Source organism: Myotis yumanensis, unplaced genomic scaffold (assembly GCF_028538775.1).
Source record: "Myotis yumanensis isolate MYYU_CA2020_CCGP unplaced genomic scaffold, mMyoYum1.0.hap1 SCAF_2, whole genome shotgun sequence".
NCBI lineage: Eukaryota > Metazoa > Chordata > Mammalia > Chiroptera > Vespertilionidae > Myotis > Myotis yumanensis.
Window position 1 is genome coordinate 64,129,853 of NW_027223753.1, and position 14,561 is coordinate 64,144,413.

Here is a 14,561-nt window from a genome sequence, read left to right on the forward strand (position 1 = left end):
ATGAGTGAGATCATGTGGTATTTTTCTTTCATTGACTGGCTTATTTCACTTAGCATAATGCTCTCCAGTTCCATCCATGCTGTTGCAAATGGTAAGAATTCCTTCATTTTTATAGCAGCATAGTATTCCATTGTGTATATGTATCACAGTTTTCTAATCCATTCATCTGCTGATGGGCACTTAGGCTGTTTCCAGCTACGGTGAATTGTACTGCTATGAACATAGGGGTGCATATATCCTTTCTGATTGGTGTTTCTGGTTTCTTGGGATATATTCCTAGAAGTGGGATCACTGGGTCAAATGGGAGTTCTATTTTTAACTTTTCGAGGAAACTCCATACTGTCTTCCACAGTGGCTGCACCAGTCTGCATTCCCACCAGCAGTGCAAGAGGGTTCCCTTTTCTCCGCATCCTCCCCAGCACTTGTCGTTTGTTGATTTGTTGATGATAGCCATTCTGACAGGTGTGAGATGGTACCTCATTGTTGTTTTGCTTTGCATCTCTCGGATGATTAGTGACTTTGAGCATGTTTTCATATGTCTCTTGGCTTTCTGAATGTCCTCTTTTGAAAAGTGTCTATTTAGGTCCTTTGCCCATTTTTTGATTGGATTGTTTGTCTTCCTTTTGTTAAGTTGTATGAGTTCCCTATAAATGTTGGAGATTAAACCCTTATTGGTGAGAACATTGGCAAATATGTTCTCCCATGCAGTGGGCTTTCTTGTTGTTTTGTTGATGGTTTCTTTTGCTGTGCAGAAGCTTTTTGCTTTGATGTAGTCCCATTTGTTTATTTTCTCTTTAGTTTCCAATGCCCTAGGACAGTGATGACGAACCTATGACACACGTGTCAGAGGTGACACGCGAACTCATTTTTTTGGTTGATTTTTCTTTGTTAAATGGTATTTAAATATATAAAATAAATATCAAAAATACAAGTCTTTGTTTTACTATGGTTGCAAATATCAAAAAATTTCTATATGTGACACGGCACCAGAGTTAAGTTAGGGTTTTTCAAAATGCTGACACGCTGAGCTCAAAAGGTTCGCCATCACTGCCCTAGGAGCTGTATCGGTGAAGAAATTGCTTCAGCATATGTCTGAGATTTTGTTGCCTTTGGATTCCTCTAGTATTTTTATGGTTTCCCATCTTACATTTAAGTCCTTTATCCATTTTGAGTTTATTTTTGTGTATGGTGTAAGTTGGTGGTCTAGTTTCATTATTTTGCATGTATCTGTCCAATTTTCCCAACACCATTTATTGAAGAGACTGTGTTGACTCCATTGTTTGTTCTTTCCTCCTTTGTTGAATATTAATTGGGCATAGTGGTTTGGGTTGATTTTTGGGCTCTCTATTCTATTCCATTGATCTATATGTCTGTTCTTGTGCCAGTACCAGGCAGTTTTGAGAACAGTGGCTTTGTAATACAGCTTGATATTTGGTATTGAGATCCCACCTACTTTGTTCTTCTTTCTCAGGATCGCTGTGGCTATTCGGGGTCTTTTTTTTTATTCCAGATGAATTTTTGGAGAGTTCGTTCTAGGTCTGTGAAATAAGTCATTGGTATTTTAATGGGGAGTGCGTTGAATTTATAGATTGCTTTGGGTAGTATGGACATTTTAATGATGTTGATTCTACCAATCCATGAACACGGTATGTTCTTCCATCTGTTTATGTCTTCCTCTATCTCTTTTTTCAACATCCCGTAGTTTTCTGAGTAGAGGTCTTTTACCTCCTTAGTTAAGTTTATTCCTAGGTATATTAATTTTTTGGTGTGATGGTAAATGGGATTGCTTTTTTAGTCTCTCTTTCTGAAAGTTCACTATTGGTGTATAGAAATGCCATAGATTTCTTGGTGTTAATTTTGTATCCTGCTACATTGCCGAATTCATTTATTAAGTCTGATAGTTTTTTGATGGAGACTTTAGGGTTTTTTATGTACTATATCATGTCATCTGCGAATAAGGACAATTTTACTTCTTCTTTTCCAATTTGGATGCCTTTTATTTCTTCTTCTTGTCTAATTGCAATGGCTAATACTTCATGAATTCACTTCTTTGTTCATTGCTCCATTTCCTAACTCCTGGCTCATACTAAGCACTACATAAATATTTATTGAATTAATAAATATTAGCTTAACCATGAATATTTAATATTAAAAGATGATGATTCAATAAGTCCATGCAGTGTACTAAGCATTTCACAAACAATATTTTCATTTGATTCTAAAAACCATACCAATTATGTATTATACTCATTTTATGGATGATGCTTAAGATGTTAAAAAGCTAACACATCTTAATTTTAAACTCAGGTCTCCAAAATCATGCTTATGCGAAGAATATTCATTCCTCAAATATTTGTTGAGCTTCTTCTATGGATCTGTCACTGTGCTATGTGCTAGAGATACAGAGAAAACACAATCTCAGTTCAACAGGAGTTTACAATCTCTTGGGGGAAGAAAGACATGAAGATAAGGAATAGAAACCATATTATCCAGGCTCTGACAGAAGCAGTGTACAGAGCGTGCCGAAGTTCAGAGCATGCATGCTTAACTCTGAGTGCAGGGTCAGGGGAGAGCACCTGAAAGTAGCAGTTCCATTTAGTCCTGGAAGATCAAAAAGTTGTTCATCCTAAAGTTAGAGGGCAAGATGGATGAGCTTTCCAAGCAGAGGGAAAAACATGTCTGAATAAAAACATGAAAGAGAGGGAAATACACAGAATTTGGGGGATGTCTTAGTAATTAAGCATACAGTCTTGAAGGAGTCTAGCATAGTGGTTAAGAACACATGCTCTGAATCTAGATGGCCTGATATTGAATACTGGTTCTATTATTTGTTGTCTGTTTGACCTTAGGCAAGTTATTTATATCTCTGAATCGAAGCTTCCTTTTCTGTAAACTGGAGCTAATGGGTTTTCCTACTTCATGAAGTTTTTGTATTAAGTAACTTTATGCATATTTAACAAGTAGAATACCACCTGATACATAATAAGCACTTAATAATTATTTGCTGAAATGCACAGCACTTGTGAGGAGAAAGGTAGAATGTAAGACTGGATATATATAAACAGAGACCAGATTATGAAGGAACAACATTCCACAAAGAGTATGAACTTGATAGGATTATTGCAAGTCATTGAAGATTCAAGTAGGAAAGTTAATCCTTTAGCAAGTCTTTCATTTTGTTGCTAGTAAGCAGCCAAATACATTGAGCTTTGGCTGCTCTGGAAGAGTTCCTAATGAGCGGAAAATAAGCCAAAGGAGCAGCAGTAGAAGAGGGAGAAAGTAGTAATCAGTGTAAGGCATAACTGATCATCAATCTCTTAAGTCATCAAGAGTTGAAAGAATTTGCTGAATGCAGGTATGTTTCTTTCTTCAAAATACTGAGAAGAAATAAATGTATCTTTGTAGAAACAAATTTCTTTAGTGTGCCTAGCTCATGGACCAGAGAAGGCACAGCCCAGATGGATGGCAGGGCTGCTGGTGTTTCTAATAGAAGCTCCCACGGTGGTCCTGCTACTCTATGCTTGGATTATGAGTGGGCTGATGAAGTGTGTGTTTCCTTCTTATACTGGACACTACCCACAAGTGGAAAACTCAAAACGTTCAATGTTCTTTTGGGACAAGCATCTTGTTTGAGACAACACTTGAGCCTATATTCACCTGACAAACTGCAAAGTCAAGATTGAAAGGCCTTGATTTGTCCTAAATCAAGTTGTTCATTTTGTTTTTTTCCCTTCTTCCCAATAACCAATTTTATTAGTTGTAGCAATAAAAAAAATACTTGTAAGCCTTCATTTTGATGACAAATGGATTTATGATCTTTGCAGAGAAAAGTTGTTTTCCTTTTTCATAAATGATTGAGGCACTGTGCTTGCACAGAAGTCCAACTCAATGAAAACGGCATGTAGATTCATTTACTACAGATGTGCTCGGTTGACTAGTCTTAAAACTCTAATTTCTACAGAAGGAAATTCACACAGGCAACTGTGAACCTCCCCAACATTGGCTTTCGGTGAGTCATGTGACCTTGAAAAAAAACATTGAAACTGCAGAGTGAATATGCCAGGAATTCTTTAACTCCTTGGCCACATTAAAAAAAAAAAATCAAAAAAACCCCCAACAAAATAAAACAAAATGAAAAAACCAAAGAACATTGTTTAGGAAAATCAGGCAGTTGCATAATGCTAGAAATCCCTGAATAAATATTTTTCTCAGTGGAAAAATTCAGCCGTCTTTAAAGGTAAGCCAAAAGACACCACAATGCCATGATTTAAAAAAAAAAAAAAAGACCAATGGAAAGATGTTCTTATCCTTTGTTGAAAATATTCCAGGGAATTTGCTAATATTTAGAAACTCTATTACTCTCTGAAGTAGTTTTTCTATCAACATAGTAGGATTTAGAAGTAATTATCTTAGAAATCATATTTCCTAATGACCAGTTTAGCCATTGCTACCTAATTTCATTGAACAGACATTCTCATTCTACTTTCACAGAAAATATTCTATAGGGAGCAGAGACATCAGTAGAAAATATTTCCATATTCATCAATACCAAAGTAAACTTTAGGATTAAAAGGAGAATTCCTCAAGGAAAAATTACTTTGTTTTTGTTTTGATGAATATAAAACACTTAAGTACTTAATAACATCCTGTTATCCTAAGTAAGCATGTAAAATTTCTCTAACTTAATTATAACAAAAAGCTAAAAAGATGATTTATGATCTGATAAATCATTGCTTACTAATTGCAATACCAGACAGCATTCAACTTCATGGCCATGAGAGGTATTCAATATTATTGTAATTCATTCCAATTTCTTTCATCATAAAATTCAATGAGTTTTTTATACTAGCCATTTGTAAAGGGACACGTGTTTCAGAATCTGATTTCTAAAAACCATCCCCAACTAGAAGGAGAATAACTAAAGAAATGGAGCTAGAATATACAGGTTAGTTGTCTTACCAATTCATACTCAGATTCTTCTTTCCTTTGATAATGTCTTCAGCCTCTGCATTTCCACTAGGTTCTTCTAGCATTTAAATAGGGCTGAGGTTCTCTCATATAAAAATATGTTCAACTTGGAATTTTAGTTTCTTCTCTAGTTATTGCCCTACTTTCTCTGTCAGAGCCAAATTTCTCCACTGAATTTTCTGAATATCTGGATTCTCTCCTTGGTCTCTCATGAAGCACTCCAATCCTGTTTCTGCCCTCACTCATCAACCAAATGGTTATTTGCTAAAGTTATGAATGACCTCCATATACTAAAACACGATGGTTATAATTTCATCTTTCTAGCTTTCGATAGTACACAAGATTCTTCCTTGCACACACCAGAAACAAGCCCTATTTAATTTAAGCAGAAATTTACTGAAAAGACAACAGGTAGCTCATATAATCACTGATAGACCTGGAAAAGCAGGTTTGAAAAATGGATAGAATTAAAGGGAGATGAGGCAGCCCGAATTTGGACACTGCAGTGTGCGCCAGCCCTGGGAACTGAATGCTACTGATGTTACTGCCATTGCCCAAAGAGCAGAATCTCCATTGTTCCTGCTTCTATATATCACCAACTCCCCCAAATGAAGGCCTAGGTATATAGAACTGATTGGTTGCATTTAGGTCCGGAGCCTACATCCTTGTTTCAAGGAGGGACTGGAAAGTGAAAGTCTGAATAAAAAAAAAGTTTTTATTGATTTTATAGAGAGGGGAAGGGAAAGATACATAGAAACATCAATGATCGGCTACCTCCCACTGGGGTTAGAGCCCACAGCCCAGGCATGTGCCTTGACCATGTTCTGGAATTAAACCAGTAACATCTTGGTTCATGGGTTGAAACTCAACTGCTGTGCCACCCTGGCTGGACAGAAATTTTTGACTTCTGTAGTAGAAGCTAGTCTCCTGCCAAGACTAAAAAAGAGTAAATCTAAAAATTTCTAAACATAAAAATGGGCTTAAGATGCTGAGTAGCCAAAATGAAACCAAAATTTATTTTAAAATGTCCAACAAACTCTCTCAGGATTATTAAATATAATTGATTACTTTCTCCTTCTTGGACTATTGTTTCTTACGTTTTCATGACATTACATTCTTTTTCTCCTATCTATTATGATCACTCCATCTCAGTTTCCTTTGCAGTCTCCCCTTCTCCTTTACCTGACTTCTAAATGATAGAATTCCTCACAGCCTGAGTCTGGACTTTCTTTCCATTGTTTACTTTATATTTGTGTTTGTTTGTTTTTTCATTTGCTCCCCTAATCTGCTCACTGTCCCTTCTCTATCTCACCATTTGTTCTGGGAATCTGACCTTCATGGACTGCCTCACCTGGGTTCTCTTGTCCTCTGAATTCCAGGTAGGGTTGGCCAATGGGATGTACCACTATGATATGGAAAAGTGGGATGAGAGAGAGGTAATATATTGATTTCTCTCATTGCTTCCAGCTTTGCTATTCTGCCAGTGGCTGAATTACTTTCAACTATGGCTCCTGTGAGGTGCCCCCATTTCCAACAACTCCACGTGACTTTTTAAAAAAAATATTATTTTATTGATTTCAGAGAGGAAGGGAAAGGGAGAGAGAGAAACATCAATGATGAGAGAGAATCACTGATTGGCTGTCTTCTGCACGCCCCACACTGGGGATCGAGCCTGCAACCTGGGCATGTGCCCTTGACCGGATTTTTTTTTTTCTTCCCTGCCCTTGACAATACCCCGGCTTCCCCTACCCCCCAGTGTCTTATGTCCATTGGTTATGCTCATATGCATGCATACAAGTCCTTCGGTTGATCTCTTACCCCCCTCCCGCCTGCCCCAAAACCCTCCCCGGCCTTCCCGCTGCAGTTTGACAATCTGTGTGAGGCAGCTCTGCCTCTGTATCTATTATTGTTCAAAAGTTTATAATGGTCTCTATTATCCATGAATGAGTGAGATCATGTGGTATTTTTCCTTCATTGACTGGCTTATTTCACTTAGAATAATGCTCTCCAGCTCCATCCATGCCGTTGCAAATTGTAAGAGTTCCTTCTTTTTTACAGCAGCATAGTATTCCATCGTATAGATGTACCACAGTTTTCTAATCCATTCATCTACTGATGGGCACTTAGGCTGTTTCCAGATCTTAGCTATGGTGAATTGTGCTGCTATGAACATATGGGTGCATATATTCTTTCTGATTGGTGTTTCTGGTTTCTTGGGATATATTCCTAGAAGTGGGATCGCAGGGTCAAATGGGAGTTCCATTTCCAGTTTTTTGCGGAAACTCCATACTGTCTTCCATAGTGGCTGCACCAGTCTGCATTCCCACCAGCAGTGCACAAGTGTTCCTTTTTCTCCACATCCTCTCTAGCACTTGCCTTGACCGGAATTGAATCTGAGACCCTTCAGTTCACAGGCCAAGCAATATCCACTGAGCCAAACTGGCTAGGGCTCCACATGACTCTTGACTTGACATTATTTCTTCCCTTTAACCTTTCAGGTCTAAGGGTGATAACCAATTCCTACTGTTGATAGTCTCTAAGTTCCCTAAACATTCTTTGCTGGCAGTCTTAACCCTGTCTACATCTCTCTAAATAGTTTCTTCAAAATTCCAACTGAGTGTTCCACATACTTCCTTACAGGACTCTGATTGGAGCATTTTTATATGTTGATGACTCTCAAATTAATATTTGACCTCCTTTCTAAGCTCTAGCCTAGAATACTAAATTACCAACTTATCTCCACTTGAATATCATAACCTTACCCATAAGATTTGGGCCTCCTTCAGTCATGGCTTTTTTAGTGACAAGCACTACAATGCACTGAGTTAGAAACTTGCAAAAGTTAAAAATATGGAAGTTATCCTTGACACCTCCCCCTTTACCTCTTATAATGAAACTAGAGGCCAGGTGCATGAAATTTGTGCACTGGGGGGGGGAGGTGTCCCTCAGCCCGTCTGACTGCCAGTTTAGGCCCAATCCCTGTGTGATCGAGCCTAAACCGGCGGTCGGACATCCCTCTCACAATCTGGGACTGCTTGCTCCCAACCGCTTGCCTGCCTGCCTGCCTGATTGCCTCTAACTGCTTCTGCCTGTCAGCCTGATCACCCCCTAACCACTCCCCTGCCAGCCTGATCGACATCTAACTGCTCCCCTGATGGCCTGATCATCCCCAACTGCCCTCCCCTGCCGGCCTGGTCACCCCCAACTACCCTCCCCTGCCAGCCATCTTGTGGTGGCCATCTTGTGACCATATGGGGGCGACCATCTTGTGCAAAGGAGTGACAGTCAATTTGCATATTACCTCTTATTATATAGGATATCAAGTCCTGTTAAAGATACCTCCTAAATAATACCTAAATCCATCCACTTCTTTCCATTTCCACTTCACAAGTGTAGTCTAAGCCATGAACATATGTAGCCTGGAATACTGCAATAAACAGTCTTCTTATTGTCTCCTGTATCTAATCTTTCTCCCTTCCAACCCATTTGGCATACTGGAGCCATAGGGAATCCTTTAAAAATGTAAAATTGGATAATGTCACTCCTAAGCTTAAACCTCAATGGGTTCTTACTGTCTTTAAATAATGTTCAATATCCTTACTATGACCTTCTATATCCACTATGATGTGTCCCTTGTATACCTGAACAGAATCAAACTCACTCTATAACTTGCTTACTACACTTTAGTCCCTAATTGGTCTTATTATGGTTCTTCAAACACAATGTTCTTCCTAGCTTTGTATATGCGGTTTTCTCTACCTACTAGTAGAATGCTTCTTTCCTGCTCCCCAACACAATGATTATTTCTAATTTCCTAACTCTTACTTATTACTCAGTGTCATCTCTCCTTGCCACCTTCCTAATATAACACCACTTTACACATTGTCAATTATGTAAGGTATAATTGACGTAAAGTAAGTTGGAATAAAGAATCCACCTGTGGCCATGACCTAACTCAGTTGCTTAGAGCATCATCCTGATGTGCCAAAGTTGCCAGTTTGATCCCCAATCAGGGCACATACAAAAAACAACCAATGAATGCATAAATAAGTGGAACAACAAATCGAAGTTTCTCTCTCTCTCAAATCAATTTAAAAAGAACACACCTGTGAAATCATTATCACAAACAAGATAACATATTCACCCTCCCAAAGTGTTCCCTATCCCTTTGTAAGCCATCCTTCCCATGCTTCCCAACATGCACTCCCATCTCCAGGAAAACACTAATTTGCTTTTTGTCACTACAGATGAGTTTACAATTCCTACAATTTACGTAAGTAGAATCACACAGTATGTGCCCCTTTTTATCTGCTCTTTAAAAAAAACACTCAGTATATCTACTGGTATATTGAGATTGATTCATGTGGTAGCATGTATCAATAGCTCATTCTTTTTATTGCAGACTAGCATTTTATTGTACATATGTACTACAATTTGTTTAGCAATTCATCTTTTGATGGACATTTGGGTTGCCTCCAGTTGGGGTGATTACAAAGAAAGTTGCTATGAATATTCATGTGCGAGTTTTTGTGTGGACATAAGCTCTCATTTCTCTTGGCTAGGAGTTAAATGGCTGGGTCATATGATAGTTATATGCTTAATGTTTTAAGATACTGCCAACACATAGGACAATTGACATCTTAATAGTATTAAGTCTTCTGATCCATTAACATAGAATACATACCACTTATTTAGGTCTTCTTTAATTTCTGTCAGCAATGTTATATAGTTTTCAGTATACAGGTTTTCACATTGTGTGTGGGGGTCAGATTATGCCATTTTAATGCTATTTTAAGAACTGTTCTTTACCAGTAAATGTTAATTTCTGACTGTTCATTGTTAGTATATATTGTCAGTATATAGAAATACAATTCAGTTTTGTATATTCATCTTGCATTTTAGTAACCTTCCTAAATTTACTTATTATTTTGTTTTGTGCTTTTTTTTTTTTTTTTAGATTTGAGCTTAAGACTGAGATATCAAATGAAAGTCCTTTTTTAACCCAACTGATGTCAGCGGCATCCTCTATAATAAAACCCTAATATGCAAATCAACTGAACGTTCCACTGGTAGCTATGACGCGCACTGACCGCCAGGCCGCCAACCAGGTCGGGTGCCAGCGGGGGCCCTCCAATCGCCCTGCCGGTCACCCCACAGATTGGCCCTGATTGCCGGTCACCCCACAGATTGGCCCTGTTTGCCGGTCACCCCACAGATTGGCCCTGTTTGCCGGTCACCCCACAGATTGGCCCTGTTTGCTGGCCAGGCCTAGGGACCCTACCCTATATATTGGGAACAGTCTTTTAGATTTAAAAATTAAAACCTGGCAATGCTACTCTAACACTGAAAAAAATAGGATGATGCAGCAATGACATGCGTGGACTCTGGCTTACACATTTTGTGGTCAGCCCTGATTCTGACACTTATAACTGTGACAAAGCCAATTACTTAACTTCTCTCTGCTTCAGTTTTTTCACCCATAAGATGGGGAAAATGGTACTATTGCTTCAGAAGGATCATGTTATGTACTACTTTTTATAATCAGGGCAAAAAAAGGTAGCTGCCCATACAACAGCAAGATGCCTTTCACGTGTATGAAAAGTATGGTCACTGGTGCATGCAGCGTCCCGGATTGCGAGAGGGATGTCTGACTGCCGGTTTAGGTCCGACATCCCCCGAGGGGTCCCGGATTGCCAGAGGGCACTGGCAGGACTGAGGGACACCCCCCTCCATGCACGAATTTCATGCACCAGGCCTCTAGAAGTCTATAAGATAACTAGTTTAATTAAAAACATTAGTCTGGCTATCAAAGTTTTCTAGACCTTAACCTGATAATGCTCTGATGTTCTGACGTATTGCCCCTAAATAAATAGAAACCATGTTAAGACTCTATTAACATTCACCTTTTCAGATAGAATCTGGGCAGATATTTATTTCTAAAATAAAATTAAGTTGGTTACATCATAGTTTCATAGTTTTTGTTTTTAACTATGAGATAATTCATTATAGTAAATGAAGACTATTAATTTGGGTTTGGGTTTAGGTACAGCATCATGCTACATTTGATAAACACTAGGATTAATTTATTATTTAAGAAGAGAAAAACAGATAAACATGTACAAATAACAGAAAGATACCAGGGTAAATTTTACTTGGTTCTTGGAAATATGTGGTTAATGGCCCTGGCTGGGTGGCTCAGTTGGTTGGAGCATTGTCCCAGACACCAAAAGGTTGTGGATTTGATTGCTGGTCAGGGCACAAACTTAGGTAGTGTGTTCCACGCCCCCTGGGGCACATACAGCAGGCAACCCATTGATATCTCTCTCTCTCTCTCAAATCAATAAAAACATATCCTCAGATGAAAACAACAAATATCATTATTATGATGACATGAGGGAAGGAAAGAAGAGAAATGCTAAATGAAGATAAAGTATGATTTTTAAATTTCTGATAAGATAGAACTTTTATAGAAAAATAAGAGAGAATCTATGTCATTGCATCACCAGATATATAGAGAAAAAAAATATTCACACAATTTTTGTCAAGTAAAATACTGATAAAAGTAAAGGAAAAATAATTTTTGGCAGAACCTACTTTGAGGTACTGCCAAGGCTTCAATGTTCCAAAAGTGGCGTTTGATGAACTCAAAACATAGCCAGGTTGGATAGTCCCTAAAACTGCTTCTTTATGGTCTTTATTTACAATATTTTATATGTGTAAAATGGCATAAGTGAAAAATATGTGTTATTCAATATAAAATATCCAAGCGAATGTACCAATTGATACTCCCTGGAAATCATAAATACAATTCCAAAATAAGTATTAAAGAAATGATTAGCTTAATTTCAGCCAACGTCAAAGCTAAGAAAGGTAGCCAAAATATCTATGGTCTAGCAAGGAGACACTATACATGAAGAATGAAAAGCAAAGAAATATTCAATCTACTTACAGGAAGTCCCTGTTTTCCTGGTAGCCCCACTTTTCCAGGGTTTCCTGAAATGCCATCTGTTCCTTGGTGTCCTTGCAGGCCCTTTGGCCCAGGTAGGCCTGGAAACCCCTTGACAATTAAAAATGACTTGGATTATAGAGAGATACTGTACAGGTGATTAAATAACAAATACCTTTATATTTATGGGTGGGGAGAGTGTTTACATTTTTTTTTTTTTTAATATATTTTATTGATTTTTTACAGAGAGGAAGGGAGAGAGATAGAGAGTCAGAAACATCGATGAGAGAGAAACATCGACCAGCTGCCTCCTGCACATCTCCTACTGGGGATGTGCCCGCAACCCAGGTACATGCCCTTGACCGGAATCGAACCTGGGACCCCTCAGTCCGCAGGCCGACGCTCTATCCACTGAGCCAAACCGGTTTCGGCAGAGTGTTTACATTTTTAATACCCCATCCAGGATAAATTTTCCTATTTCTTGGATTCCTTAATGGTTTATTATTTGTTTTCAAAAGATCAGGCCACTGTCTTTAAGTTCCCTAAACAAAAATGCCACGCTAATCAGCAATTTACTGTGTATCCTTTTCAGTTTTAGTGTAATTCCCTAATATTTCTCATTGTGCAGCTCAGGTTTTACCCAGCTGTGAAGAAAAGATCAGCTATGTGCACCTGTCTGCTTAGGATATAGGCTGCCATTCACCATCTACAAAACCTCCTATTGTATTATTTTCCAAAGGAACAAATTATAGCTCTTTTTATTGCCACTTTGAATTAGTTCTGATTTCTATGACTGAGTCTGAACAATTTGTTTCCACTCTTGGGCAACTGGATTTTATCTGTATGAATCGCTTATCTGAACATGTTACGATTTATGTTTATTTTCTACTTTTTTGAACCAACACAGGTCACACCCAAAGCAGGTGGCTAGGGAAGACCAGCAGAAAATCTTTGCTAATAAGTCAGTCAACACATATTTGCCTAATCAGAGGAGGAAACTGGTGGCTAAGATAAAATTAATTTTTGTTCTGTGATGAAAGACTGTTTTTTTCCCTTCTAAGACTTTCTGTTCTTTTACCAGGAAAATGAGAGGTTGAGTGCTTTAATTAAAATCCAGCTCATGTCGTTCTATTCACACTTGATGATCTCTGACCTCTGTCACCAATCACTTAGTCATAATTCCAAGTTCCCTATTTTTTGGTGGTTCACCATCAGAGAGTAGCATGAGTCCACAGAGAGAGCTCCATAATACTGGAAGCAGCATCCTTCATTGACAGAGACTTCCATTTAAACAGCAAGCTTGGTTTTGAGCCAATGGTCATATTTTGTTTCCTCTATGTTCTTGCAGGGGCTTAACATTTTTCTTGAAGAAAATCTGATTTATCCAACACTTGTCATAATTGGCCCCAGACCTTTCTGCTTGCTAAAGTTGCCAACTCTATTAAGAAAAGCGAGAAAGATGCCAACGGCTGGCTACTTACAGGAATCCCAGGTTTTCCAGAAGCACCAGGAGCTCCTTTTTTCCCCATAGGGCCCTAAAAATGTAAATCACAGTTGTTAAGTGATTGCAATAAATTTAATTAAACTTGAAGGCATAGAAAAGAACCCTGAGACTTGGATGGTGCACTACGGCAAGCACTGCCGCTAGCTAGCTGTCACCGGGACTGCCATTTAAATGACCTGGGAGTCATTTTCTTCAACCTTAACTGGGAGAATTTGACCAGATCACCTATCCATTTTCATCTAGCTCCAAATTCATAGTTTAAAAATTTAAATCTTAAATCTAAGAAGGAACTGAATAGATTATTTAACAAATAACTTTCAGGCAGGGCCTTTGTCTCTTTATTGAAAGTGGCTAAGTACTTAATTAATTCAGCAGTAAACATTTATTGAGCATTTTGCACCAGGGACTCTGTTATGTGCTGGGAGTGCAAAGTAAAGTCTCTGATCACCAAGCCCTGACAGTGTAGTAACAGACATGACCTAATCAGCCTAAAATGTGCTATCTAGAAGCATAGAGAACATACTTGTGAATTAAAGAACTGATATTTATTTCCCACGGAACTCCTTGTTTTTCCATGTCTGAGACGTTTTAAATCCTAATTGATTCAGCAGCAACTGGTCTGCCAGGATAGTTAGAAACGTTACCCTCGCAAATTATGACATTATTCTGATGATATCCTAAAATTATTTTAAAAAGAGAAATGTGGAATAGAGTGACCTAGTTCATAAATAATAAAAAAAGAGCCTATGATCATTACCACAAATATTTCTCAGAAGTCATCAAAACTTCTCACAAACAGGATAATTCCACCAAAATGGGATGTTATTCAAATCTGAAGGTAAATTATGCCAAAGATTCAATTTGATAACAATAAGAAAGTAAAAAAGACTACATTTTCTGAAAATGAGCTTGAGCATTTTAAGAAGAAGTAGTATATCTAACCACAGAGAAAAAGAGCATTTTATATGAGATAAAAATCTAACTTTTTTAGAATTTGATAATGGAGAAATATATGGATCAAGTGTTCTTCAAACTTTGAAACTATTTACTTGTCTTAAAAAGTCACTAATGTGAAGTTTTTCTAAGGGTAAGAAAACAAAAAAAATATGTGATAGTTGGTTACCTGGGTTTAGTTGAAGCTTC

General features: G+C 38.0%; 1 protein-coding gene across 1 annotated transcript in view; it reads right to left on the reverse strand.

Moving 5' to 3' along the window:
• Positions 1-14,561, reverse strand: part of COL24A1 (collagen type XXIV alpha 1 chain) — a 335,909-nt gene that overhangs the window by 53,377 nt on the left and 267,971 nt on the right. Inside the window, exons 46-47 of the mRNA XM_070403718.1 lie at positions 13,396-13,449; positions 11,918-12,025 (exon numbers count right to left, since the gene is read on the reverse strand). Of these exons, the coding sequence (XP_070259819.1) occupies positions 11,918-12,025; positions 13,396-13,449 (162 nt within the window). The remainder of the gene's footprint in view (positions 1-11,917; positions 12,026-13,395; positions 13,450-14,561) is intronic.